This window comes from Pygocentrus nattereri, chromosome 1 (genome assembly GCF_015220715.1).
Source record: "Pygocentrus nattereri isolate fPygNat1 chromosome 1, fPygNat1.pri, whole genome shotgun sequence".
NCBI classification, from domain to species: Eukaryota; Metazoa; Chordata; class Actinopteri; order Characiformes; family Serrasalmidae; genus Pygocentrus; species Pygocentrus nattereri.
Genome location: NC_051211.1, coordinates 7,427,743 through 7,454,576, shown reverse-complemented (window position 1 = coordinate 7,454,576; position 26,834 = coordinate 7,427,743). Strand labels below are relative to the sequence as shown.

Sequence of the window (26,834 nt, the reverse complement as noted above, 5' to 3'; positions counted from 1 at the left end):
ACCATTTTAACATAAAAATGTATAACATTCTCCATCAACCTGAAGAACAATTTACTATGAGAAGAACCATTTAAGTGTGCAAATGGTCCTACATAGTACTCAAGGTTCTAAAGACAGCCACTTCCTTTTCTAACGAACCCTTGAAGAACCATCTTTTTAAATTGTGTAGTTAAGTTAGCTAAATGTCTTTAAGGGGTTAATCTGTTCCATTTTTAAATGTATTAGTTTTGTGTACTGTGTAACTGTAGAACTGCATACTAGAGTTTCATTGGCAAGTTAGTCCTCATCACGCTACATACGTGTTACTTACCTGGTAGTCTTTTGAGCGGCTGCAGCCTCATGTTGATGGCCTGGTGGGAGAGCAGTGGTGATGAAGGCAGAGAGCGTGACACTCCCTCCATGATGCGAATGTGCTGCATGCCCTCGGTCACCGGCAGAGGAGGCACAGCGTAATCTCCTTCAAACACACACTCGCCATCCGCTGAGCTGCCACCTGCACAAACACACACGTACACAAGAGTTAGAAAACACACACATTATATATATATATATATATATATATATATATATATATACACACACACACTTTCTCTTTGTATTTCACTGCGATCTGTCATGGCAAAGGACATGAAAATGGCCCACTAGGCACATTAACGGTCATGTTAACAAAGGTCAGTAGATAAAAACAGAATAGTATATTTAACGTTTTAAAACCGAAATACATTATCTGTGTTTAGGGATGCAGTTTGCATGCTTTAAATGCATGAGACACTATTATAAGCTACCTCTACTTGTTGGCAACATCAGCCTTGTAACGAAGCAAACTTCACATCTTGGCTGATCAATCAAATAGGGGTGAGGGGAAAACTTTGCCAAACTACCACTGTTCTACTCAGACACATCATTTATTTCTCTCTCAGTAGAATATATAAAACATACAGCAATGGTGTAGCCAGAATTTCACTGTAGAGGGTCTGGTTACAGGTTGGAGGGACCAGTTAGGAGGCTTTATGTCTCACGGGCACAGACAGCCAACCACTAGCCTTCTTCATTGTAGCTACCATAACCAGAGATGCGTAAAGGGTGTTGGTGTTATCCACTACGGTACCCAACCACTTTGTGTGTTGTACTATTGATCAAATTTTCATAGGTTTTTTCCTATATATGCACACACAACATACAATAATCCACTGCTTGTATTATGAGAAGCATGAAATCCAAACAACGTCAGAGGCTGAACTGTAATGGTGTGGAAATGCACCCAACGTCAAAGACTGAATTGTAAGGGTGTGGAAAAATATCTCTGCAGATTTCTTTGAAAAACTGAAAGCAAGCCTTCTAAAAAGAATGGAAGCTGTAATAAAGGTAGTGGACACAAATATTTAAAAAATGTATGTTAATTTCTGTTAAATACATTGTTTTCTGATTTGGCCTGATGCTGAAAAGGGGAATAACTTGTGCTTAATGGCTGTTTTAAGAGGAAATTAAATAAATGAGTGATGGTCTCTTTTTTGCATAGTACTGTATCATAAATCTACATCACCCAGCCATACCCACAAAGACAAAATTCATAAGTGGCACAGAAGTCCAAACACCCTCACACACACACACACACACACACACACACACACACACACACACACACACACACACACTCTCCAAGTCGGTGCATTTCATTAACACTCCGCAGTGACGGTTCCTTGCCAACACAGCACCTTCTGATTTAACAGCAGGGAGGGAGGGAGGGAAAACAGAGAGAGGAGAGAATGATGGAGATAGAAATAGAAAGAGAGATAAAGATAGACAGAATGGTGTACAGAGAGAAAAAAGTCAGAGATAGATAAGGCAGAGAAACAGAGACAGAGGAATGTTTGCATAACACATCTCAAGAGAACAGAGCAGAACTTGTGAGAATTTAAATCAAAGCACCGTTATATGAAGCAATCACGCCGCAGAAAGACTGCCAGAGAGAGAAAATGATGGAGTGACGAACACTTTAGTCTCATCAGTTAACGACCAGAGGGCTCTCTCACGAAACACGACCAACACACACCAAGTTTTAGTTGCATAATTTGTTTGCTCTGCTGAAATGCAATATTTTTCATGTGACTGATGCCACAAGCATTGGCAGAAAGCTGTCCTTAAAAAATCTACACTTAAAAAAAAAAGGCTGGTTCTTCAGTGAAGGAAGTATAGAATCTATATAGAACCAGGAACACTCGAAGAACCCTTTGTATGATTACAGGGTTGTTTGCATCATTAAAGGGTTCTTCATCTTGATGAAGAATATGTTGCATACAGTTATTTATATATATATATATATATATATATATATATATATATATATATTTGTTGCTACGATTTCAAGCTTGTAACAGTAGAAGAACCTTTTGTGGTGCTATATAGAGCTCTTTTCAAAAAGGTTCTTTCAGTGTTTACGGTTCTATATAAAACCATTTTCTTTACTAAAGACCCCTTGAAGAACCATCTTTTTAAGAATGTATGGTTGAATAAAACTAAACCTAAAGTTAGCTGGCTAAAAAAAATTCTGGCTTCAGGCCCTAATTTAGTGAGTTGTGACTTCACCACCATGATGAATTTAAAACGCTGAGTTGGTTGAATGAGCAGTGAGCAGTTGGTTGAATCCAGGAGAAATGGGCAGATGTGAAGACCTGAACAACTTTGACAAGGCCCAAATTGTTATGGCCAGAGGACTAGGTCAGAGCATCTCAGAAATCGTGAGCCTTGTGAGGTGCTCTTGGTCAGCGGTGGTGTGTACCTACAGCCGGTGGTCCGAGGAAGGCTGACGTGCAGCAGCTCCAGCTTGCAATTTACAGGACTTAAATGATCTGCTGCTAATAACATCCAAGTGTCAGATAAAACAGAGCACTTTCAGAGGTCCATGCCTTGGAGGATCCATGTGCATAAGCACCAACAACATAGTAGGCCATAATGTTTTGGCTCATGGACTGTATATACCTGGGACTGGGACTGAATGATACATTTCAAAGAATTCCAACAAGTATTTCAGTAGTTTAGTATAGACTTTATTACAGTCCATCATCAGCATTGCCTGTAAAACACGTAACCAGAGGAAAAAAATGGGTTTTATTGGGAATAACATCACAACTATTTTCCTCTGCTTAAACAACTACTGGGATAGTACCCCAATGCAACACATAAACCCACTAACGTAGAGGCTAATAAAGAGCGAGATATTATAACAGACTAATAAACACAAATGATATTCAACTTAACAGCTGTAACATTAGCTATATGGCTCCCAACTGCCTTTGCCAGCAAGCAAAAAAAGCAAAAAAGGCAAAAACATCTTCAGCCCATATCAGAAGCTTTCAGTCCTTAAACCTGAAGTCTCTTTAAAGGCTTTTGTGGCACCACAGTAGGAGGCAAGTAGGCATGTTTAAAGCAGATGTATGAATGACTAAGCTTATAATTTTGGCCACCGTGCCCCTTTAACAGTGACATCACAGCCAAAGGAATTAGCAGTAAACAGAAAATATAAATAAACATCTTTCTCTCAATTTATGTATCCTATCTCTCCCTCTCTCTCTTCCACTGCACTTCCTCTCCTTTCTTTCTTCCATTGCTAACCTTCTCGCTTCTAACTCTCTCTCACACACTCAGCGGGATCAGCAGGAAGGGGTGAATGGGCAGTTTTTGCTCTGATGGCCACTGCAGCTCCACTGCGTCATGTGATGGCGTCAGCCAGGAAGTGGTCATGTTGAGCCCACGAGTCCAGCCGGGCCGCCGGCGACAGATGGCACCAGCAGGAGGAGAGTAAATACAGAAACTAATGAATGGCTCTGCAACTCTACACTTACTTCTCCCATGTACTTTTCTCATTTCACAGAAATCAAACATTATAAACCGTGTTTTCAAGCAGAAGAAAAAAAATGTTCCGAACTTTTTTGGGATAAAGGAATTGATTTGTGAATGGGGCACACTATATGGCCAATGAGAACAGAGCATGTATACAAACAGTACAGTGCAAAAGTCAGAGACGACCATTCATTTATTTCCGTTAGCGTGTATGACATTTTCTGTGGATCAGTATGTTTAGTAACAAAGCAAAGCAAATGTTAAATGTTGTCTGATAACCATCTCTGTTAGAGCATACAAGCAGGTTGAGTTTGGCTTTGGGTTTCGCAGGTGTGGGTCAATTTCAGGCTTCGATTTCACGCCCGCGTGGACCTCCAGCACCGATACAACCTAAAATGAACAGGTCACTCTGCTCAGAAAGATGAACATTCAGCAGAACAGCTACAATATGCAAACACCAGGAGATTAATGCTGATGCCTAGTGGACACTACATGACTTTCAAAATCTGCACTGCTCACACTGCATGACATTTATCACTTGCAACCTCTTGTTTTGTAGACACAGCAGTATAAGCACAACACAAAAGACTGCAGACAAAGCTCACACATTAAACCATTCTTCACCTTGAGGGATCAAAGTGTACCGGATCTGCAGATCCCACTCACCAAGAAAAACAACCAGGGGATTTATATATCTGGTGCCAAAGTGGAGTCTGAGCAACTTCTTTCATCTAGGGGTACAACAATTATCTGACTTAGTCAACTAAAATCTTACAACATTAGTTGGCAACTAATTTAATAGTTAATTGGTTGGTTACATCATCACGCATCTTGAATGATTTTACATTTACCGCCTCCTGAATAGTTAACCAAAGCAGCCTCGAGAACAAAATCCTCAAAAATCATGGCAGAATGTTTGCAAACAGTCTTCTGTTTTTAGCGAACATTTGTGAGCACTCAAACAGCTTCATGAGGTAGTTCTACATGAACATAGAGGGCAGCTGGATGAAGGGTTACTGCCAAAATGAAATGTCTACACAAAATAACTCTTCACAGAGAACAAACATTTGCCACTTTCCCATCCTGTCCATCAGAGCGCATCTTCTCTGCAGTGGGGAGTATCTGCTCTTAGAGGACAGCAAGTCCTTCACAAGAGCACGTAGAGATGATGACTTTCCTCCATTTCAATAAAGACCTGTGACAACAGGATTTAGTTGCAACTAAATTAGTGTAGACAGGCAGCAGAATGCACAGCCTATATAATCTTCTAAGCCGCTTCTCCTTCTGGGGGTGCTGGAGCCTATCCCAGTGGTCATCAGGCAAAAGGCAGGATACAGGTCGCCAGTCCATAGCAGGGTAGACAGACAGACAGACACACTCACACCTAGGGGCAATTTACCATGTCCAGTTGACCTGACTGCATGTCTTTGGACTGTGGGAGGAAACCGGAGAACCCGGAGGAAACCCATGCAGACACAGGGAGAACATGCAAACTCCCGACAAAAAGGACCGTGGTCACCCGGCCAGGGAATCGAACCCAGGCCCTACTTGCTGTGAGGCGACAGCGCTACCCACCACAGTACCGTGCCGCCATGTTCCCTCAAATAAAACAGATCGATCGATCGATCGATCTATCTATCTATCTATCTATCTATCTATCTATCTATCTATCTATCTATCTATCTATCTATCTATCTATCTATCTATCTATCTATCTATCTATCTATCTATCTATCTATCTATCTATCTATCTATCTATCTATCTATCTATCTATCTACCTATCACTTAGTACATAAAAAACCAAGCTCAACTGGAGCTTGATTGGATAAACAAATCAGCCCAAACCTGTCCATTAGGCTTAGGTCATATAGCAGACCTTTTGCTCACACTACACAACTCAAATCTTTGTTACAGGTCCCAAAATGTGTCTGCCACAAGAAAAGACAGGGCTACAGTTGTGTAGTGTGGACTCGGCAGGAGGCATAAGAGCTTGAAGCTGTAGAAATGAACTAAGAGAGTAACAGAAAAGGCTGCTGTGTTTGCTGTTCCACTGATATGAGAGTGGATATTATGAGAGTGAGCTTGCATAACCCTCCTGCTCTTTCCATCAGAGGATTCAAGCCCACAACATCTGAGTGAAAGGGTGTGTATGTGCACACAATGCAGTAAATGCATGCTGAAATACATTTAAACATTATCCTCTCAAACAATCAATGGAAGCATGAGCCATACTGACGGTAAACTGCCTTACTAAGTGCTTGCAGCAATTTAAATGCACTGCTGGAACTAATTATTCATAATGAATTTGTCTTGTTTGTTACCTTGCCTTCAGTTTGAAAATGTTGGCTCGACTTGGGTCTCTGTGGCTCTTTATATACAAAAAAGTCCCCTCCCATGGCCACATACACCCAGAAAGCTTTATATAAACATGCTGGCTCCAAATTTCTGGAGTGTAGAAGCTGCTCAACATCCCAAAATAAATCTGCAATTACAAAACAAACAGTTCCAGGTTTGAAAGCTGAAGCCATAAAATACACATATATGACAACATACATCAACTGAATGCTGTACTAACGCTCAAAGCCATTAAAAACCATTGTGCTGTTCATGGAATAATCTGTTATGTTGCTTGGCAACCACATCCTACTGTTCACAAACTGCACTGCCTGGTGAATGAATTGCTTATTGTGATCATTATAACTTCAACAACTTCTGAACATTTTTTTATTGTATTTTGTCACCATATATAAAAGCAATAAGCCACTTGAGGCCACTTGATTGACAATGATTATATAACAGTGAAGATTGTCCATATTGTACACACTGACATGTTTTCAAAGTTCACTCACTGGAGCACTCCAGGTGCCATGACCTTAAACATACGTCATAAGTATTTTTTCTGCGCTGACAAATCAGATCAAGTGTACAGTGGGACAGTAGAGTAAAGATTAATGGTTGTAGTTACGGCTCCACAGCAGAATTAGATTTGTAGGTAAAACTAAAATAATCCTTCTCTGCAGTAAAATACATTTCTGCTAATCATTCTAACACAGTTACACAATAAATGGTCTTAAAGGCTAACATGAATGTAAATTCACCAACCTTTAACCCTGAAGGTTGGCGTGCAAACTGCTGGTCACATAGCAACGCAGACAACGATCTGGCCTAGCTAGTAGCTAACGAAAAGGCAAAGAGAAAGATTTAAGAAGAACATGGATAACTTGGAGTTGAAGGAACTTACGTGCATGTATAATTACTCCAGATGGTCATCTTGTCACTTGGGACCATTTAAGGTAGAACAATTCGAAAAAGAAGGTGGCGAATGAGAAGCTTCAGCCTCGTAAAATGTCAAACACTGAGAGTTTAGCAACCTTGCTGCTGGGCTTCAGTTAAGGTTATGCAATCATATGCTTTCAAAGAGGGGGATGCATTAATTATCAATTATCACCCATTCCTAATTCTTTGGTGATGTAAAGCTATTCACCAGTTTCTTGCTCAAATTTTCCTGTCCCATCTTAAATCAAGCTTCAGTTTCATTCTGCTGGACTATTTAAGTTGAAATGGGAAATTCTGGCTAGTGAGCTACCAACATTAGCATACTACAATATAAATTTATGCTTGTTATGAAGGACCATAATGCATTAAAACGAACTAAGATAAAACAGTGGCTATCGTGATTTTTTAACGGAGAAAATGCTCACATTTATGGGTTTCTTTGGTCACTTGTGAAGCCAACTTATCGTTTTTTTTTCTTTTTTTCTCAGAATACTCCATTTAAAGACAGAGGGCTAATGGCTAAGTGATAGGGGCAAGAGGTGAAATGGGATTGGGCCTTCATCTACTATGGTGTTTGTGGTCTGGCCTGGACACGAAGAGAAACTGAAAAGTGCTCAGAGTTACCATGCATCAAAGCCAGTGTAGCTGCTGGTATGTGCCTTCATTATAAAGAATGGTCTTGAATTTCTGAATGCTGTCTGATGTAGAGCAGCCCATCTGGTGTGCAGTGGCCTTCACACACCTAATGCACCTACCGAAAGACACGGCCTTCTGAGGATCTAAACTCTACGTTAAAGACGCCTGAATTGCCACATCAAGTACAACTCAGGCTTTTTTACAGATGCCCCAGTGTAGAAGTCCTAACATTCCACGAGCCCAGTCAAAATATAGATTGTGTTTCTGATTACCTGATTAACTTCCTAAACTGAGAGTTTTTACCCATTATCCACTGTTTGAGATGTCCATTTTAACTGAGAGGAAACTTAGGGAAACCTGGGTCCATGTCATCGCAAGGCTAAAAGCATTATTGGCACATGTTCTACATCCAGGCTCTCCACGTTCTACTCTACAAGGCATTAGACTAATCAGGTCATGGGAAGGTGCCATCTTGACTGAGTTGGAGGACTGAGTATAAGCGCTGATGTTAATGCATATCAGTATGAGGTTATTAATTCTGGATCAGAATATAAAGCACTGTGTCCATGGAATTCTAGTATGATTCAAAATAGCTTCAAGTATAGGCATCCCATGCATTCTCATATGGAATCAGCTGCTTTTAGCAAATCCACTAATCAACAAATGATCGAAAATTTCTGATTGCTGTGATAGTTCCCACAAACGCTTCCAAATGAGCATGCTGATTGGTTCTTCTACGGAGTACTTCTTGCCAGGGTTGTCCAGCTGCTGCCATGTCCTCCCACGTTGCAGCTTTGAAGGACTTCCGTACGCGCTGCCGGTATTGGCCATGTGTCAGTGTACCATATGCTGGTCAGGTCTGCATTCCCGTACGGGTGATTTGATGTATATGATGAGAATATTTAAGGTCAGTGCTTTAAGCTACCACAGATGAGCTCCATAGGACACATTCATTCATATGCTAAATTCTGCCTCGGCTCCCTCATTCATCCATAGCTCTGAGCGATGATGTTGCTCTCAATCCAATAGTTCCATTGATTCAATGCCTCAGTGGTATGGGCAGCTAAATCTTACAACCCCAAGGTCATTCATGATAGTACTCTCTGTCAATCACCTTGACTGGGCCAAATAGAACATGCCATTCTGAACAAACAAGCAGTACATGCTCCATCACTCAAATCAATGGGGAAGGATAACCATCACTCAGTTTTGAATTAAAGTGTCAGACAGACATGAGGGCATGAAAAACAAATGAATTCTCTATCATTCCATTGAAAATGATTGCGGTGCCTTACAGAATTATGACTGTCTGCTTCCACTAAAATCTAGTAACACTTGGTTAATTAGATTCATCAAATGATTCTACATGTTTTCCCAGTACTACAGGCCAGGGGTCATTAAATTCATTTGACCAGAGGCCAGGTTCCTAAAGAGCAGACTCTTTAGGCCCCTCCAAAGTGTACAGACACACTTTACCCCCTCATACCCCCTCACACTTTACTCCCTCATACGTTTTCTTATACAGATTAAAAAGGACATGGGGTTTATATAAAACTGAAATCATACTGGTGTTTACAATAAATTGTTCCAAAACAAGATAATTCAATAGTTTAAACTGTTTATAGTTCACAGTTTAAACTGAATATTAATATATTGTACATATGATGTAGCTCATGGGTCTGGTATATAACTGATTCACTCTCTTACACTCAGCAGTCCATTTTAGCAGAATATTCACACAAGAGGGAGGATTTCAAGCACTTTTTGTGCATCATTAAAATACTAGAGCAGGGGTCGACAACATGCGGCTCTCTTAACTGTCCTGTTGCAGGTTCCCAGCAGAAGTAGTAAAATAAAAAATAAAGTAACCCCCCTATGCAGTAAAATAAAGCTAATCATTAATTCACCTTTTACTCCTGAAGATCGGTGCATAGGCTACTGGCTACATAGCAACAAAGACCACAGTCTCGCCTAGCTAGTAGCTCATGAAAAGGCAAGACATTAACAATTTGGAGACAATCAAATTTGTGTTTATAAGAACTCAGCTGGTTTCCTGGTATGTTTAACCTGCGACAAGAAACTGCCAAACATCCATCCATCCATCCATTTTCTAAGCCGCTTCTCCGTCAGGGTCGCGGGGGGATGCTGGAGCCTATCCCAGCAGTCTTCGGGCGGAAGGCAGGATACACCCTGGACAGGTCGCCAGTCCATCGCAGGGCAGACAGACAGACACAAACAGTCACTCACACACTCACACCTAGGGACAATTTAGCATGTCCAATTGGCCTGACTGCATGTCTTTGGACTGTGGGAGGAAACCGGAGAACCCGGAGGAAACCCACGCAGACACAGGGAGAACATGCAAACTCCACACAGAGAGGACCCTGGCCGCCCGGCCGGGGAATCGAGCCCAGGCCCTCCTCGCTGTGAGGTGACAGCACTACCCACCACGCCACCGTGCTGCCCCAAAAACTGCCAAACACTAAAAAGTTAAAGTCAGCTTCCTGTTCAAATTCTCCCCTTCCAGAAAACTCTGAACAAGAGGCTGTTGAATAAGAAGCTGACTTCAGCCTTGGAAAAAGTCGAAAGACTCTTCAAAAAGTTGAAAGACATTTTACAAGAAACCATTCCACTTTTGAAGAAAGACAGATGATGGAGATGCAAGAAAAGCGGCTACAGCTGAGCTAAAGCGTAAAGCAGAGCAAAGTAAGTCTGTGTTTTCATTTACATTATATTTTGTATCCTATACTAGCCTATAAGCACATACCGAGACATATTTACAGCCAAGATGGTAACATGGACATAAAATGTGGCTCCCAAGGTGGTTTGATTTTTGTTGAAAAGACAAAATGGCTCTCCCTAAGATATGGGTTGCTGACCCCTGGACTAGGTAAAAGGTTTCACTCCAGGATTCACAGTAACACTCCATCATAAAATATGAAGAACATGTTACGTGGATGCCTCTTAAAACGTCAGATATAGGATATCTGAGTTGCCGTAAGTGACATTAACCCCAGTTGAAATCTGTTTATATACCACAGCCTTGTGCTCCCATAAGATTCCCACAGAGACACTAGTAAAAATTAAGCATTTTCTTTGCAGTATTACCAACAAGGAAAATTGATGCCAAAAATCAATAAAAAATTTATTGAAAAACATTTTTTTATTATGCCATTACTCTGATTTGCTTAGCCAACCTGAACTGCAACAAATCAGTTATTATAAAAAAAGCACAGTGGCTATCAAGCATGGCTAATATGGCCTCTATAACATGTTCTGCACCACACCTACAGTCTCATGAAAGAATGGACATTCAGATTCATTTTGAGGTCAGTCTGGATTAGAACACTAGACAGGTTCACTCCTTGCATGCGCACTCAGTAATAGAATACTTGGGTTGATGTCAAGTAAGCCCCCCAGGGGGTGCTTTTGAACATATAATCATCCACTAACACACATGAAACATCTGAGGGTGAGAAATTCTGGTAGGTTAATAATGACCGAGCAGATGTAGTCAGCCAAACAGCCTGAAGCTTAGCAGTACAAGCAACCACGGATATGCAGCATTTAAGTACACGTGTGTACGAGAGTGTATTTGTGAGATAGGAGGAGTATAATGGTACAGATGAGAGAAAAGATAGACAGGGGGAGGCAGGGTGAGAGGGACAGAAGGGAGTGAAAGACAGACAGGGAGAGAGATAGAGCCCAAAAGTCTGTCTGCTCCATCTAGAAATGTGATCCTTGGGTGTAGTCTGCTAGTAATGAATAATTGAGCATTTCTGCTGGTCATGGCACGAGTTAGTGGGAGGAGAAGCCTGCAGATGCTACTGATCTCCACACTTCTATTGCCCCCTTTGCTTTCTTCCTCCTCCTTTTACTGAGAGCGGGCCTCCTGCTGTCCTGAAACAGTAAAAAGCTTGAACCAGTTTGCCAAGAGTTGGCTACTGTCATAAGTTATCCATTTGTCAGCCTTACAGAAACACTGCATGGCCAAAAGAAAGCTATGGAGTAATTAGTTAGGGTGTCCCAATTTCTGTTGAGATAGAGGGGTAGTGTGAAGTGTTAGGACTATATAGACCCCCAAACGGAGGTTTTTCCAGAGACACACTGCAAACGGAGTGTTATGAGAAAAAAAAGAAAAACGGCAAGATGGCTGCGCGAGTATTTTCTCTGTTAAAAAAAATGATGTTAACCATTATATTGTCTTAATTTAATGTCATTTCAATCGATCATGGTTGTTTTCTTTGTAACAAACATAAACAAATCGCTAAAAGTATGCTAATGTCTCGGGTAGCTAGCTAGCTAATTTTCCCATTCCACCTTAAATAGTCCAGCAGTATTGCCACCTGAATCACCAGAAATGTAACTGCTGCACCATTTAAGGTGGAACAGGAAAATTCGAACAAGAAGCTGAAGAATAACTGACTTCAGCTTCGCATCACCATCGAATGAGCGGTGGGCGATAATAAATTAGTGTCTTATATCCCCTCTTTAAAAGCATGTTACCCTAAATGTAACTAAAACCCAGCAGTGAGGTTGATGAACTTTTCCCTTCCCTCCTGTCACTGAAGAGGGGCAGGGTGTCCTACAGAGCAGCGATAGTAGCCTGTTAATGAAGCGTTTAATTTGAGGGTTGTCCCATTTCGTAGGGCAAGATTTCAACCACTACCCTTTGTAACTCCATTCCAAGGGGTTAGGGTGACACTCGAAAACAAGGGATAGGGGTAAAGAAATGAGATTGGGTCTTAAGGTCTATTCGTGTAGGGTCCAGATAACATAAGCAAAGCAAAACTCATTTCTTACTCCAATGAAAATCACAAACATAACACGTGGGATTCAATTCACATATCGCAAAACTGAAACTCAGCTGAAGGTTAACTAGTGTTGGCCAGTAAAACAATGAAAACACAAGAGATAACAAATCTCACTATAGCGCTGCAGTAGCATGTAAAGCTAAACAGTCTATACTGTTGCTCCATAGGAGTGTAAGAAACATATTGCGCTGTATAATGGTGCTTAAAGCTCTACTGCATTGTGTTACTGTGCCATACAAATCTACAAAATGCTGAAGAACTGCACAGTGGTAAATAAAATACTGTAGCATAGCATAGCTGTTCTAGGTAGAGTACACAGGGCATTGTATAATCATATAAGAGGAGTGCAAGATATCCTCATACTACACAGAGGTGCATCGGGTACTGTAAGCATGCACAGAAGTGTTTAGGGGTCACATTGCTCTGCGTGAGGTTGAAACAGGCTGTGAGTCTCACCCCCTCTGTGTCTGATCTGACTAGCAACAGCCTTGGCATGATAAATCCCCTATTTAAAGCTGTGTCAGCAGAACACGGCATGGTCAGTGTCTGGCAGACAGAACATAGAGAGAGAGAGGGAGAGACGAGGGAGAGACGAGGGAGTGGGGGAAAGAGAGGCTATATTGTAGTGGCTAACACAGACAGTGTATATCATGTGTCCAGCAGATACAGAAGGGGTGTTAACATGGCAAAAGCCCATACACTGCTTTAGTTATCCCTAACAGATTTAGAATATTGTAGCCATCATCACTTTACATCCTGCTCTTAATGGCTATTGGAACTTGTTGGAAGTGAGTGGTACCTGAACACCTCTCACTGTACTGAGAGTGTAACAGTGGAAATCAGCCCACTTTGGTAATACTGATATTAATTGCTATGCTGGTGAAATGAATTTTACTTACCTTGCCAGAGTTTTAGCTTTAGAGTATTATCTCTTCTCCTTTCCCATCCAGTTTCAATCCTATTAAGTCTTCTAACCAGTCCCTATTTATATCCCAACTGGCCCACATCTTAATCAATCCCTGTCCCTATGCCAAACAATCTTCATTTCCATCTCAACCACCAACTCTATTCAATCTTCAATATCGGAATCATTTCCAATCCTCATTACAGCCAGTCCCTATCACAACCACTCCCTGTCCCTATCCCAACCAATCCCCACAGTCACTTCAAACAATTCCTATCCCCATGCTAATGAGTCCTCATCTTTATTCCAACCAGTTCCCATCACTGTAACAACCAGTCTCCAAGCCTATTCCACTCAGTTCCCGTCCTTGCTCCACCAAGACATCTTTCCTATATCAATATATACCCACCAGTCAGTCTTACAGAACTACTGCATGGCCACAAGAAAGCTATGGAGTAATTTGAATAAATATTATCTCACTGTAGAATGCTGTAAAAGTCTAGACTGAGAAGTTCAGAGTCTATTCATGTAGGGTCCAGATAGCATAAGCAAAGACAAGGTATTTAGGTGAACTGTATTCCCCAACTCTATCGTCATCTTTACCGTAATCTAGCCCGTCTCGACACTGTCCATTATCCTAGCCCTTAATGCTCATTTCTCCCCATCTCTGTCACAAGCTCAATCGGTCCGCACTCCTATTCCCCATAGTCCTTAGTCCCTATTCCCATTCTAATAGTCCCATCACCATTCCATCCAGTTCCCATCCCTTTCAAACCGAATCCCCATTTCTTGCCCCAACAGCTCCAATCCCAAACAATTCTCACCCATATTTCATTCTGAGGAACAATACCAGCACTGTATCCAGCAGCAAATGGTTTTTAACCATACAGACTGAACCCTCTCTTTTCAGGGAAAAGAGTGTTCTCCTTCATCCTACTGCCGCTGATCATTATGAGCCATCCTAAGCCCCTAAAAGCTTCATCCCACCTTCTCAAAGAAGCCCCAGTGGCACTGGCATTAGAGCCACACACAATCCTTATTCTCCTGATCTGAAGTGAAAATTGTGTAGAGAGTTGACTAGTGTCGTACCGCACTGCACTGTTTTTCACACCAAAAGGGAAGCACTCATCCCACAGACACAGGATCAGAGCTGAGGCAGCACACACACATACACCCCAACCTGAGCCCACCCTTATCTCGCCCATTTCTATCACTCCGCTGAGACCAAAGAGTGGGCGAGGAATGCTGATAGCGAGGGATGAGAGAGATAGGAAGGGATGCAAGAGGATGTGAGTGTGTGTGTATGTGTGTGTGTGTGTGTGTGTGTGTGTGTGTGTGTGTATAAAACTGACTGTGAGAGTGACTGAGTGGGTTTGTGTGTTTGCTCACATTGGTGTAAGTGAGCATGCAGTGGCGTGTGAGTGAGAGCATATTGGGTGTTAGCATACATATGTGGATATATGTGTGTCAGAATGCCCAGCACTGAATAATGTCCTTCTGTTTCTTATCAGGCTGTGAGAGCTCGTCAGGCCACAGGACTCTGCAATTCCCACTAGTGAGCTGCTGGATAATTACTCACCAGCAGTAAAACAGCAACTCACATACAAGGGCAGTGGACAGCAGACACAAGGACTAGAACACGGACAGGAGCAGCACAACCCAAAACCGGCACATGAAAAAGTGCCAAGGCAGTGAACCCACCATAACCTATAGAGATCACGTTGTCACACAGAGACAGGCAAAACAAGAACGGACCCCAATGAGGTCAGGCTCTCGTCGTCCTTCTGATCTAACATGTTAACATATGGCAAGGTAGAGTGGTCAAGCTAGCAGCCGAATAACTCTGAAGGCACTTAATCAAACTAAAACACACTGGTTGAAATTCTATCGAGCAATTTGTAATCTTCCAAACGGATTCATTCTTGGTCTGGTCCTACTTGCCATCCCGGACGAGCCCCCAAAAAAGACCTTGGTGAGAACTGACGCACCTGTAGCTCAGATCAGATCAGATCTCGTCATTCCACTGATCTGACATCTACTGTATAAAAGAGCCGAGCGGTGCCTGTTGCTGCTTTAAGCTGGTGGCTGAAGGTCTCTGAAGGCACTGCATCAAACTGAACCATACAATTTCAAGCACACAGACCGAAACCTCTCTTATCAAAAAAATATTAAGAATCCTTAAGAATTCCTCCTTGCTCTGATCCTACTGCCGTCGCTATCAGTGATCCCAGAAGAGCCCTCAAAAGTTTCTCAGCACAAGATCAGACTCTTGTCACTCTCCTAATCTGACATCAAATGTAAAGGAGAGAAAACTAGTGCCTGCTGTGTTCAAACTGGTGACGGAAGGACTCCGAAAGGCACTGCATCACACTAAAAAACAAGATTTCAACCACACAGGAGGGAATTACTCTTATCAAGCACCCTTCTTCCTAAAAATTCCTACTCAGTCTTTCAGCCTCTTATCCTTATCAGCCCTCACAAATGAGCCCCTAAACTTTCTCGGCACCCCCTGTTCACCCTCAGCACTCACCTCACTGTGCTGACAGACACATTGTACCATGGTAGACGTCTAGAAGCAGAGGAACCAGAAGCGAAGCGTGAACCGAATGTAGGACCAGAGGAAAAAAGGCAGAAAGGAATCAGAATCAGACAGGCAGAAGCAGAGATGGATGGAGTGATGCTGAAATGACAGAGAGTGACCTCTCTGCAGTGTTGAGGAGGACTGCCAGGTAGCAGCGCATGCGCCAACCACATACTTACACACATGCACACACACACAAACACACACACACACACTCTCTCTCTCTCTTGCGCACCAGCGAGGCGGACAGACGCACCCTCTTTCTCATCTCTCTCTCCCACTCGATAACAGCTATTCAGCTGCCTCTCTCTTCCTCTCTCCCTCCCTCTCTCCCCACACAGATTCTCTTAACCTCTCCTGTATGCATTCAGTTCCACCCCCTTCTCTACCCACTGATTCAGCCACACAAACTCAACTCTGTCTTCACTTCACATGGAAAGAGAAAGAGAGAGAGAGAGAGAGAGAGAGAGAGAGAGAGAGAGAGAGAGAGAGAGAGAGAGAGAGAGAGAGAGAGAGAGAGAGAGAGAGAGAGAGAGAGAGAGAGAGAGAGAGAGAGAGAGAGAACACACTGCTTACCCTTCTGAAAATCAGACAAACTGACATGATGTTGATGAATATGTAACGACATACAAACACACACAAAAGTAGCAGCTTAAATTCAACAATGCAGCATCCTGTTCTCATAGCGTAGTGACTTGGCTTCTTTTTCCAAAATGATGACACATTCAGAAAGGCAAAGAAAAGGGAGGCCTACATTGTTGTGGCTAACTGGAGTGGCGCATTATAAAACACGATTACTGGCAGAGGAGTGGGTTAGAGACTTATTCACACCGCTGATCTTTTTTTCACCGCTGTGTACACTGTTCCTATTGAATTGACCAGAGAACTGCCGGGACAGCACCACTGACACTACAGAGTGGGTAGAAGTGTGAGAGAGTGAAATAAAGAATGAAGGAAAGAATGAGGGGAATTGACATTGTGGATGTACTGTATGAATACCAGTGTATGCAGTGTGCAATATACTTGGCTTTTGGAGGCGTCCCATGTTGGCTGGCTACTCCACCAATGGCTAACTGCTAACTTGCTTGCCTTAGTGGCTGTGGTGCTAACTTCAATGGCACCAAAATGTTTCAACGATTCTTCTTTTGGACACACTCTCCTCTGGTTTGGTAATGTGGCCCTCCTCACATTATTTAGATCTTACAGACCACCTCTTCTGTCTTCAGTCTGAGAAATGAGAACAACTCTCTTTCCAAGAATCGGGCAAATTCTCAGCATAATGTAAAAGTTTTTCAGAGGTGTCTTGAGCTTAATTACAGTTGTTAGAATAGGAAGGACCAACAGGGTGAAGTAATATGCCACAGCGCCACCCTGAGGCAGACCAGTGCTGCATAGTTAGTTAAGAATATTAAAGACAGAAGCTGGCCAGTTGTGAAGTAGGATAAACAATGAGTTTTTGAGTGTTCCCTGAATTTGCATCTGAGCGTCTGTTTATCCCCAGACAGCATAACTTCACAATGTGTTTAAAGGACCCTCCAGAATTTTGATTTTGAGACTTTCAGGAAGAGATTAGGACCTCCCAGGACCCCCTGTATTTCACACCTTGAGTGTATGTTGGTTATGTCCCACATAATTCAGTTACATCTTTAATGTTTCCTACAGCAGATCACTGCCCACAAGCTCCAAGGGATCCTTAGGGTCAATCTTGCTTTTACCCACCTTAAAATTGTGACGGGAATAACAACACACCCGAGTAATCACACTCATACACACTAAAGCTTACACAAGAAGCCAAGACTGTGAACGTGCCAGCCCCTAAGACATCATCAGCAAATGTCAACATTGCTGTAATTACCTGCAAGACAGTTTGCACACCTTATTCAAACATAATAGCGTGCTTCTGGAGATGGGCACCGCCTTGCTAGAAAGGCAAACACAAAAATGGCAAGTACAAGTACACAGTACAGGCAAAATATAAAGTTTGTATTACAAATGAACAAATGGATGAATGACTATTGTTAATATACTTAACCTATTTGGATGCCTGTTACACCCAATTGCAAAAAACCCAATTTCTATTTCACAATCTGCAATGCAACAAGAGAACAAAAAGTGTTCTCCACAGTTATACTCTATCTAATGTCATATAATAACAAATTCAAGCCTCATTGCAACCTATGAAAATATTTCACAATATTTTGAGTCTCACGTACTGAATCTTTACCTTGGCTAGCCGTGAAGTAGATTGTTTGCGCATGTTTAGCTAAACATGAGCACTGGGTTAGTCTGTGTAATTTGGACTACTCCTGCAGAGTCAACAGCTTTCTTCTACTTCTAGACCACTGTGCTGAACAGGATTACCAAGAGACGAGGGAGATTAAGAACCTCAGCCTGTAGCTATAAAGTGGGCCAAAGAAAAGCATTCCAATGGAAGGGTTCTAATGAGGAACTCCAAAGTCTGCTCCGTTTACCTCATCTCTCTGGATCTGGTGTCACCGGACCAGCCACATGCTGGGTTTCACCTTATGAGATAAAGGAGGTATTATCAACTCTCGTCTTGAGGGGAGGGGTAATGTTCTCAAACCTCTACATCACCACGCTTCAGTGGAGGCAGTCATTTAGCTATAATTACAAAGGCATCAACATAATCAGGATGTCCGTACTCAGTGAAACAGCACATGCTTTGCTTTATCCCTTCGTAACATTCTAATCTCACTTTACAAGCCATGTGAAACTCTGCACAATGGCTCTGCACACCAATCAAGCATTTGAGATGGGACAGCAAGATGAATATCTTCTGCAATTACAAAGACAGAAGACTGGTGCTGCCTTGAAGGGAATGAGATGTTGCAACGACTTCTCCTCCATGGTGCAATGCCATATCTGATGAATCCAGAGTCCTTGGCCTCACTCCATGGGTGTTCTATGGAGCCTGCAGGTCCTTCAGTGGATGGACGGAGAAAGAAACGGAGTTGGCCTGCACTTCTCCGAACTGAAGGAATATTTCACCACAAAAAAACAAAAAGGGGTCACACTGCTTCCATGATTCATAGAAAATCTCCCGTTAGGTAGCAAAATGCTATACATAAACAAACCAGTGGTTAACACTGACAGTCTAAAATGTCAGTAATGCTAATAATGAAGAGAAACTGTTAGTGTGATCATGTTTCCATTCACTCTACAGGAGCCACATTGGCAGTTTTGGATGTAATATTTCTCTGACGAATGCTTATCCAGATGGAGTCGGGCAGAAGGCCAGAGCATCTCAGTAGGCAAGGGCAAAGACAGCCAGGAGGTGCGAAAGAAGTAGAAAGATGAAAAACAAGTACATCAAGGTGGGTGAATATAGAATCAAACTAGATTAAATGGTGAATGAACTAGATTATGAAGAGTCAAGCTAGATTCTTGGATTGGTGATGTAACCTAAGCAAGCACAGCCATGAGCTTTGAAGTATATCTTAAACTGAACATCGCTAACAACAGAATCTAGCATTGTGGTACACCCACGTACCATCATGACAAAGACAGCAAAACTTCTTAGGATAAGAATCTCAAAGGTAAGAACATTAAAAATGAAAGAGGGAGCTATAACTGACTCCATGCTTTATAAAGAACAGAACAGGTGCTGAAAGCAAATGCATAAACCAGATCATTTGGATGACCGCTTTAAAAAACATACAACTCACAGGGTTTATTTCACTTGGTTGCCTTCTGTTAGATTTGCAGTGTGGCAAAGCATAAAAGAAACTGTGATAGCTGTAGTTATAAAACGTGTTTAGAAAATGGTCTGACCGGCGGATAGATAGATTATTTACAAATGCAACACTACGCCACAGGGGAGGGGACAGTTAAAGGCTTTACAAGATGTACAAAACTTCTTTTTGCAGCCTTTAAACACAGGCCTCAATGCTACCTCACAAAAAATAGACAAAACAAATCCAACAGTGGCTCCAAACATGAGACATTTGATTTTTTGGGGACTTCCTTCTCTAATGTAAGCAATGGCAGTATGCCTGATTGGCTTCTTTGGTCTCACTGTTAAACCTGACAGGATTCCTGAAGCTCTGCTTAGAGAAAAGCCTGCAATTAGCAGGCCGAGTTGGTCCTCACCCAGCCAGCCGCCCTGCACAAACAGCACTAAACACGGAGGAGCTGGATTAACTGCTCCATTATGGAGGCTGCAGACTTTGCCACTTTGGCTTTAAGCTAGCTGGGTTAGATATGGCTTCAGAATAAAAGTCTTACAGTGTAGAGCAGTGACTTTTTAGTGCCAGAAGTTACTTAAGAGTAAAATGTTCTCCTGCCAACATTCTTAACCATTTATTCTTCTTGTACATCACAGCACTTACAAGTAATGGAAAGTTATACTCCACCAATTAGTGTCATGCACACTGCTTGCCTATATCACACTGTTAAGTTCTTAACTCTGTTGGCACTGCCTTACATTCATTAAAAAATGGACAGTACAGACGGCCGCTGCAACCGCTTTTGACTGTGTAACCATCTATTTTTTACATACCACAGTAGGTCACAATGTCAGAAACCAAATAAGTAAGTCTATTTGATTTTTAGATTAAGATTAGATTTTAAACACAATATGATTTGAGACAAATGTGTGGCGCCCTGCGATGGACTGGCGACCTGTCCAGGGTGTATCCTGCCTTTCGCCCGAAGACTGCTGGGATAGGCTCCAGCATCCCCCCGCGACCCTGACGGAGAAGCGGCTTAGAAAATGGATGGATGGATGGATGGACAAATGTGTGGCAACAGCATGCATGTTAATTTATGGGATAAAAGCTTTCTTCACTTTTTAGCTACATAAGCCTCAGAGTGCCAGTGCAAAACTAAAGCAACGTTCACCAAACGTGGCTTGGCTGATAAACAATTTCTGACCCAAAACCAGACCTAACATCCATGTGAAAAGTTAAGTTTTGTGACTTCTTGAATTTTGATCAATCACAGATCTTTGCAGCTCTTATTTCCCCAAAATAAGAACATGACTTGCAGCCTATACCAATGATCCTGAGAGAATTGGGTTTAATTGGAAGAGCAGCACAGGGTCCTCTGCCAGTAATAGCTGATATTTCAGGAGACTGTCTTTTCAAGCTTTTTGAATTGTCACTCTAATTCCTTGACTTAATTAAAATTTTAGTAGGTTAGGGTAAACTGCCTTTTATTCCAACATGCTGTAGCCAGCCAGTGGTGCAAGTTTGCCTCCAAAGTGGTCCGCACCGTGAACACTGGCAAGTGTAGCAGGCTGCCTTCAGAGAGCCTTATGATTCTTCTCCCGGTGCTGCAGGGGCCTGGAGGCTAACCATCAATCGCCTCGCCAACATGTGCATTTTCTGGCATCCCTCTTGTGTGCTCGGCGAGTCGCTTGCTGTGCAGATTTAATTTATGGCAAACGCATTAAGGCCCAGAAAGCTGTATTCTAGATGAACACTGAAGAGGGAGCCGTACATGTGCAGTACCCCCCACACCCCCCGGCCTGGAAGACACAGTTGTTAGACACTGTACTGTATCAAAGCTCGCAGGAATCTTCCATTCTCATGGCATGATCAAAGCAGAAAACCACAATACAGCTGCGATGCAAAACAGATGAAAAACCCACTGGCTCCAACCGCGAATAACATAGTGCTGCATTGTTTAAAAAAGAGCCACTTATGAGAGCAGCTGAAGAGGAATGAAAGAACACCCGCTCGAGAATCTGGGAGACGAGTCCTGACGTTGTCTGAAGCCGTGCGTGGGTAAGAGAGCAAAACGAGGTAAGGAGGCCACGGCTGAGTCTCTGAAATGGCTCTGGGCATTTGTCCCAGCATCACTGGCACACGGCCCCCCTTGTCTGACACCATTACTGCACACAGGACTAAAGCTCGCAGCCACAAAAGCCCAGAGGGTGATGATTTGATCTAGTGCAACTCCGCTGCCATGTAGCTTTTGTAAAACGAGTACAGTCAGTCTCTTTGGCCTGTAACACAGCATGCAGGCTCCACATCCAGGCTTCTCAATTTAGAATCTGTCAACCCACAATGAGTTGTTAGGGTAGTAAGAAGTACTTTGGCAAAAGCTACAGAAAAGCTCAAATGTGAACTAGCAATGTGGCCTTAAAGTCACCCGACTTTTGGTGCACTTGATGAACTACACAACTTTCACACATTTTGGTGTGGGTCAAGTGAGGAGCATTATAACAGGGAAAATATATACAGTATGGGGCCATTAGGAACAGGACTGACAATTACTAGCCACCACACATACAGGATGCTTCCCAAACTTGAAACTTTTTTTTGTTTTGTTGTTTTTGAAAGTGCACACACAGTCACCAATATTCATTGTCGATGCACAGTGGCACGCTCTGACTTCTAACACTGTTCAATTACTCTGCACATCATTCAGCTTCCTATTATTGCATTAAATTAAACTCAGAATGAGATCACAGAAATATATAGCAGACGGCTTGAATTTCACGCCGAATAAGCCTGTCATTCTGAAGTCTTTTACATAATGGTAATGGTATGTTAAGTCTTTTTCAGCTTGGATCTTTCTGTGAGGAGTTTATTAGCTGACCCCAAATATGATAAATTCATAAATTATGTTGGAAGTTTTATTCCATCCAACTTATAAAAGTAGAGTGTACAAATCTGCGCTTGCTGTTTATCGGCAGAGGTTCCATGTGCTATAACTGTATGTAATACCATATCAGCTATGTGACATGAGCTATGCGCAATAAGTAAAACAAATGATAAGATTTTCCCTTTATCCTAAATGTAGTTGGTCATTTTATGTTTGGTGAATAAAATTTGCATCTTTAGCTTTGCATGAGAGCCGAGATGCCAATGCAACTAATAAGTAACAAAAGCTTATAACTACCAACTAGCACTGTGCAAACTGCATGTCTAAATCAGCCATAAACTGAATCAAACTGGACATTTATAGTTGATAGTTCAATTTTAAGAGTGATTCTTCATAGCATATAATTTGAACAGAAAACAGTCACGCTTTCACATATTGTGTAGTGACTTCGGCCCACCTGAAAAAAGTGATTACATCACGAAGCACAAGCTGGCACAAAAAATCCTCACCTCCCAACTACCCCACCTCTCATTTAGTGAAAACACTCAGCTAGCTTGGAAGCCCTCCTTGATATTGTGTTTCACTTGGAAATACGTCACAACGCAGAAGACAAATGCGTCATGATTTCTCAATCAAGCTGACTTTAAATAATGTCAGTTAGACCTGCTTACGGAGCTTCTGACACTGAATAACAGTGTTATCTGCAAAAATGAACAAAAGACAAAAATGACTACAAAAATGTCGCTATTGTTTTTAGCTGCAGTGCTGTGCCAAAGATTCAAGCAACTGAGAAAATTACATGTAAAAAGCTTTTTATCTGGTCAGTAAACTTTTATTTACTCAGGAACAATACCATAAGTACAAATAACATAAATAAAATAAGTCCTGATTTTATGTATGTTAACATGCCAGGGTATGAGTAGTTATAATAAAACACAAGGTTTGGCTTATTCACACAATGACTGAGTGTCCAGGAGAAATCTGGAACCTAACTTTTCAAACTAGCTCATAATATACAATAACAATACACAAAACACAATCTTTTCAAAAAAAGTTGAAGTTAAAGAAATGCTGCTTTTTACAGTATTTATGCTTATTATTCAATAAAATATGGTGACTTCAAAAGCATAAACACACGTATTACCAAAATAACTTATTTAAATAATGTGCTCAGGTGAATAAGACATATTTGCATGGAAGCCTACAAGAAGTACTTGAAGTACTAGTCCATTTTTATAGCAAGCATACAGACTTTTGTCAAACTGTTGCTTTAAGCGCAATGAGACTCCACACTTCTACTAGTGGCTCCGTCTATGTTTGTAACATGCTGTCTGTAACACTAATGACGTGGCAAAGAGAAGCATGGTGTGATAGAACTGCTCTTTCAGGCTATGCAGGGACAGTAGGCACTGCAGAGAGCATGAGTCACATTCATTACGGAGCTCATGCGGGGACAAACTACAGGGTGGATGTGGTGGGCTAAGTCAGGCTTTCGTCTGGTTGCAGCAGAGAGTACCCAGAGTGTTAGAGAAGCTGGAAGTGGACTTAAAAGAGAAAGAAACAGAGAGAGAGAGAGAGAGAGGGAGAGGGAGAGGGAGAGGGAGAGAGAGAGAGAGAGAGAGAGAGAGAGAGAGAGAGAGAGAGAGAGAGAGAGAGAGAGAAAAGAGAGCAGAGAGCGTGACAGACACAGAGAGAGAGACAGAGAGAGAGGAAGAGAAAGAGAAAGAGAGAAAGAGAAAGAGAGAGAGACAAGGAGACACAGAGAGAGAGAAAAGAGAGCAGAGAGCGTGACAGACACAGAGAGAGAGACAGAGAGAGAGGAAGAGAAAGAGAAAGAGAGAAAGAGAAAGAGAGAGAGACAAAGATACAGAGAGAGAGAAAAGAGAGCAGAGAGCGTGACAGACACAGAGAGAGAGACAGAGAGAGAGAGGAAGAGAAAGAGAGAGAGAGAGAGAGAGAGAGAGAGAGAGAGAGAGAGAGAGAGAGAGAGAGGGAGAAAGAGACACAGAGAGAGAGAGAGAGAGGGAGAAAGAGACACAGAGAGAGAGAGAGAAGAGAGCATGCAATGAGGCTTCAGATGCAGACACGCCCCTGCAGTTACCCAGCCAGACACCAGAAGAAAACAAACACAGCTGAAGACATCACATGATTCACACACACAGTCACATACACATGTAAAAAGGTACTAGATGATAACTACGGGCACACTGACATGCGTAAAATCCATACTTATTGCATTAAGGTTATTTGTATTGATTCTAATGTTAGCATTTTACTGAGTTTTTGATTGTGCCTATATGTCCAGAAGTATATATGTTACTGTGTCATGTTAACAGAACTGGCACCTGTTATGGCCAATGTCAATGTTTGATGCCATGATGGCTAACTAGTGCACATTTAGCAAGCATTAGCATGAGACAAAAGCTGTCACGTAATCAAAAATGATGGCACTACTATGTTACTTAAATAAAATCTGTCACGGTAACTCAGGACGGCACATGACACCTGATGTGTTTTGGCAAGGTTATGTCAATGTTATGTACCAAGATTCAAGTAAAGTGTTACTAAATTTTCTTCACCTAACTCTAAATCTATTGCTAATCTTAACCTCGGAATTCAAAACTAAATTATTTTATTTAGTCAGCCACTTTTAGTTTATGGATGCATCAATACTTTATCAGACCGAGCACAAGTGCTTTTTTCGGTACCTGCCAATATTGGCAACAATGCCCTACTAGGTAATCTACTTACAATTAGTTGATAGTATAAGTGAGTAAAATGTTCCTTAACAGTTAAATTGTTTAAATTTAGCTGATTTTAAATGATATGTGTTAGCTATGTACATTCTTGGTTTGAACTAGAGTGACTTTTGTTCCACCTCAGAAAAGCGCTTCTGTGAATATGTTTCATAGTTTTGATCTCTGCTCTTCTGTCTCTTTCAATAACAGTCTCTGTAGCAGAGGAACCACAGGAATCACATCCAAAGCTAATACATCAGAAGAGTCCATTTGTCTTGTTTTGCATCCTAGTGGTTAAGCTGCATTTATATGCTCACACTGTCCAAAAACATGCTGTGACGTGGGTGCTCACATTGCACGTGAAATGCAGTGTCTACAGACAGCTCTGTCTATGAACAACACCCATTTCAGCTGTTTAATTCAGGACAACATGCTGTACACCCGAGTACTGAGCAAACATGCTGAGAAACTGTGCTGCAGCAGCTTTGCTAACTTGTGCCAAACTAGCTACATTTACATGCAGCCTAATAATCTGTTAATAATCTGACTAATAGCAAAATAGAATACATGTATAGACCTCAGTCTAAATAGAATAGACCGATTGAAGTCATTCATACATATCCAAGTTATCCACGTCTGTATCTGATTACATTCCCAATCGGAAAGTTTAAGAATGTTGGGTAGAGTCAGCAGATAAACACCTCAGTCTTGATCTATAATCAGAATGTATTAAATCCGATTGGCCAAAATCTTTGCACCTAAACATAGCCACTGTGAACTGAACGTAAAACCAGGCTGTGATGAAAATGAGCAGGACAATACAGTCTCTCTACAGCCAAGACAACTTAAAAAACTCAACTGATTAACTTTCAATTCTATGCAGTCAAACAAAGTAACGTCTGCATATGTGGACTTTGCTAGCACATGTTGACTTTTGCCTTTGTTTTGTTAGCCTGTACATTCACCTTTACTAAGAAAGTGGCTGTCATTGTGTTTGTGTTTTAGCTAAAATCTCAGTGTATGCCAAGGTAAAATGTCAACATTTAAAGTGCTCATGTCCACATCCACCACACACAGCCTGTGCATGACTGTGCTACTGAGTCGTGCTATTGGCCCACTAAGAAAGCTGGATGAATGGAGTTTGCTTGGGATACTGCAGGAAAGGAAAGGGTTGCTGAGTCAACTCCCACACAGGGCCCTGTGTGGTACATACAAGAGCCTGAGCTGTCCTCCTGCACAGCCAAAAAGACTGCTACTGTTTGAGTACTGAGCATTTCTGTATGTGTGTTTCATTGAGTTCACAAACGACACAGGGTTTGGTGTGCACAATATTTACTCAAATATACACAAACACAAATCATCAAATTATGTTCAATTTGGCTTGGGCTAATTAAAACAGCCGACTGACCGTGGCTGAAGCAGTGTGTGGCAGCAGAAAATCACAGCCTCATTAACTGCAGCAGCTGCATCACTC

General features: G+C 41.9%; 1 protein-coding gene across 6 annotated transcripts in view; it reads right to left on the bottom strand.

Moving 5' to 3' along the window:
* tanc2a (tetratricopeptide repeat, ankyrin repeat and coiled-coil containing 2a) overlaps window positions 1-26,834 on the bottom strand; it is a 228,699-nt gene that overhangs the window by 98,550 nt on the left and 103,315 nt on the right. For 4 of the 6 annotated variants that reach the window (XM_037533696.1, XM_017700561.2, XM_037533781.1 and 1 more), the window contains one exon: window positions 311-493. In XM_037533696.1, coding sequence (XP_037389593.1) covers window positions 311-493 — 183 coding nt within the window. Of the gene's footprint in view, window positions 1-310; window positions 494-16,001; window positions 16,205-16,308; window positions 16,333-26,834 lie in introns of those variants that run through there. The other 2 variants (XM_037533816.1, XM_037533762.1) reach the window with 2 other exon arrangements.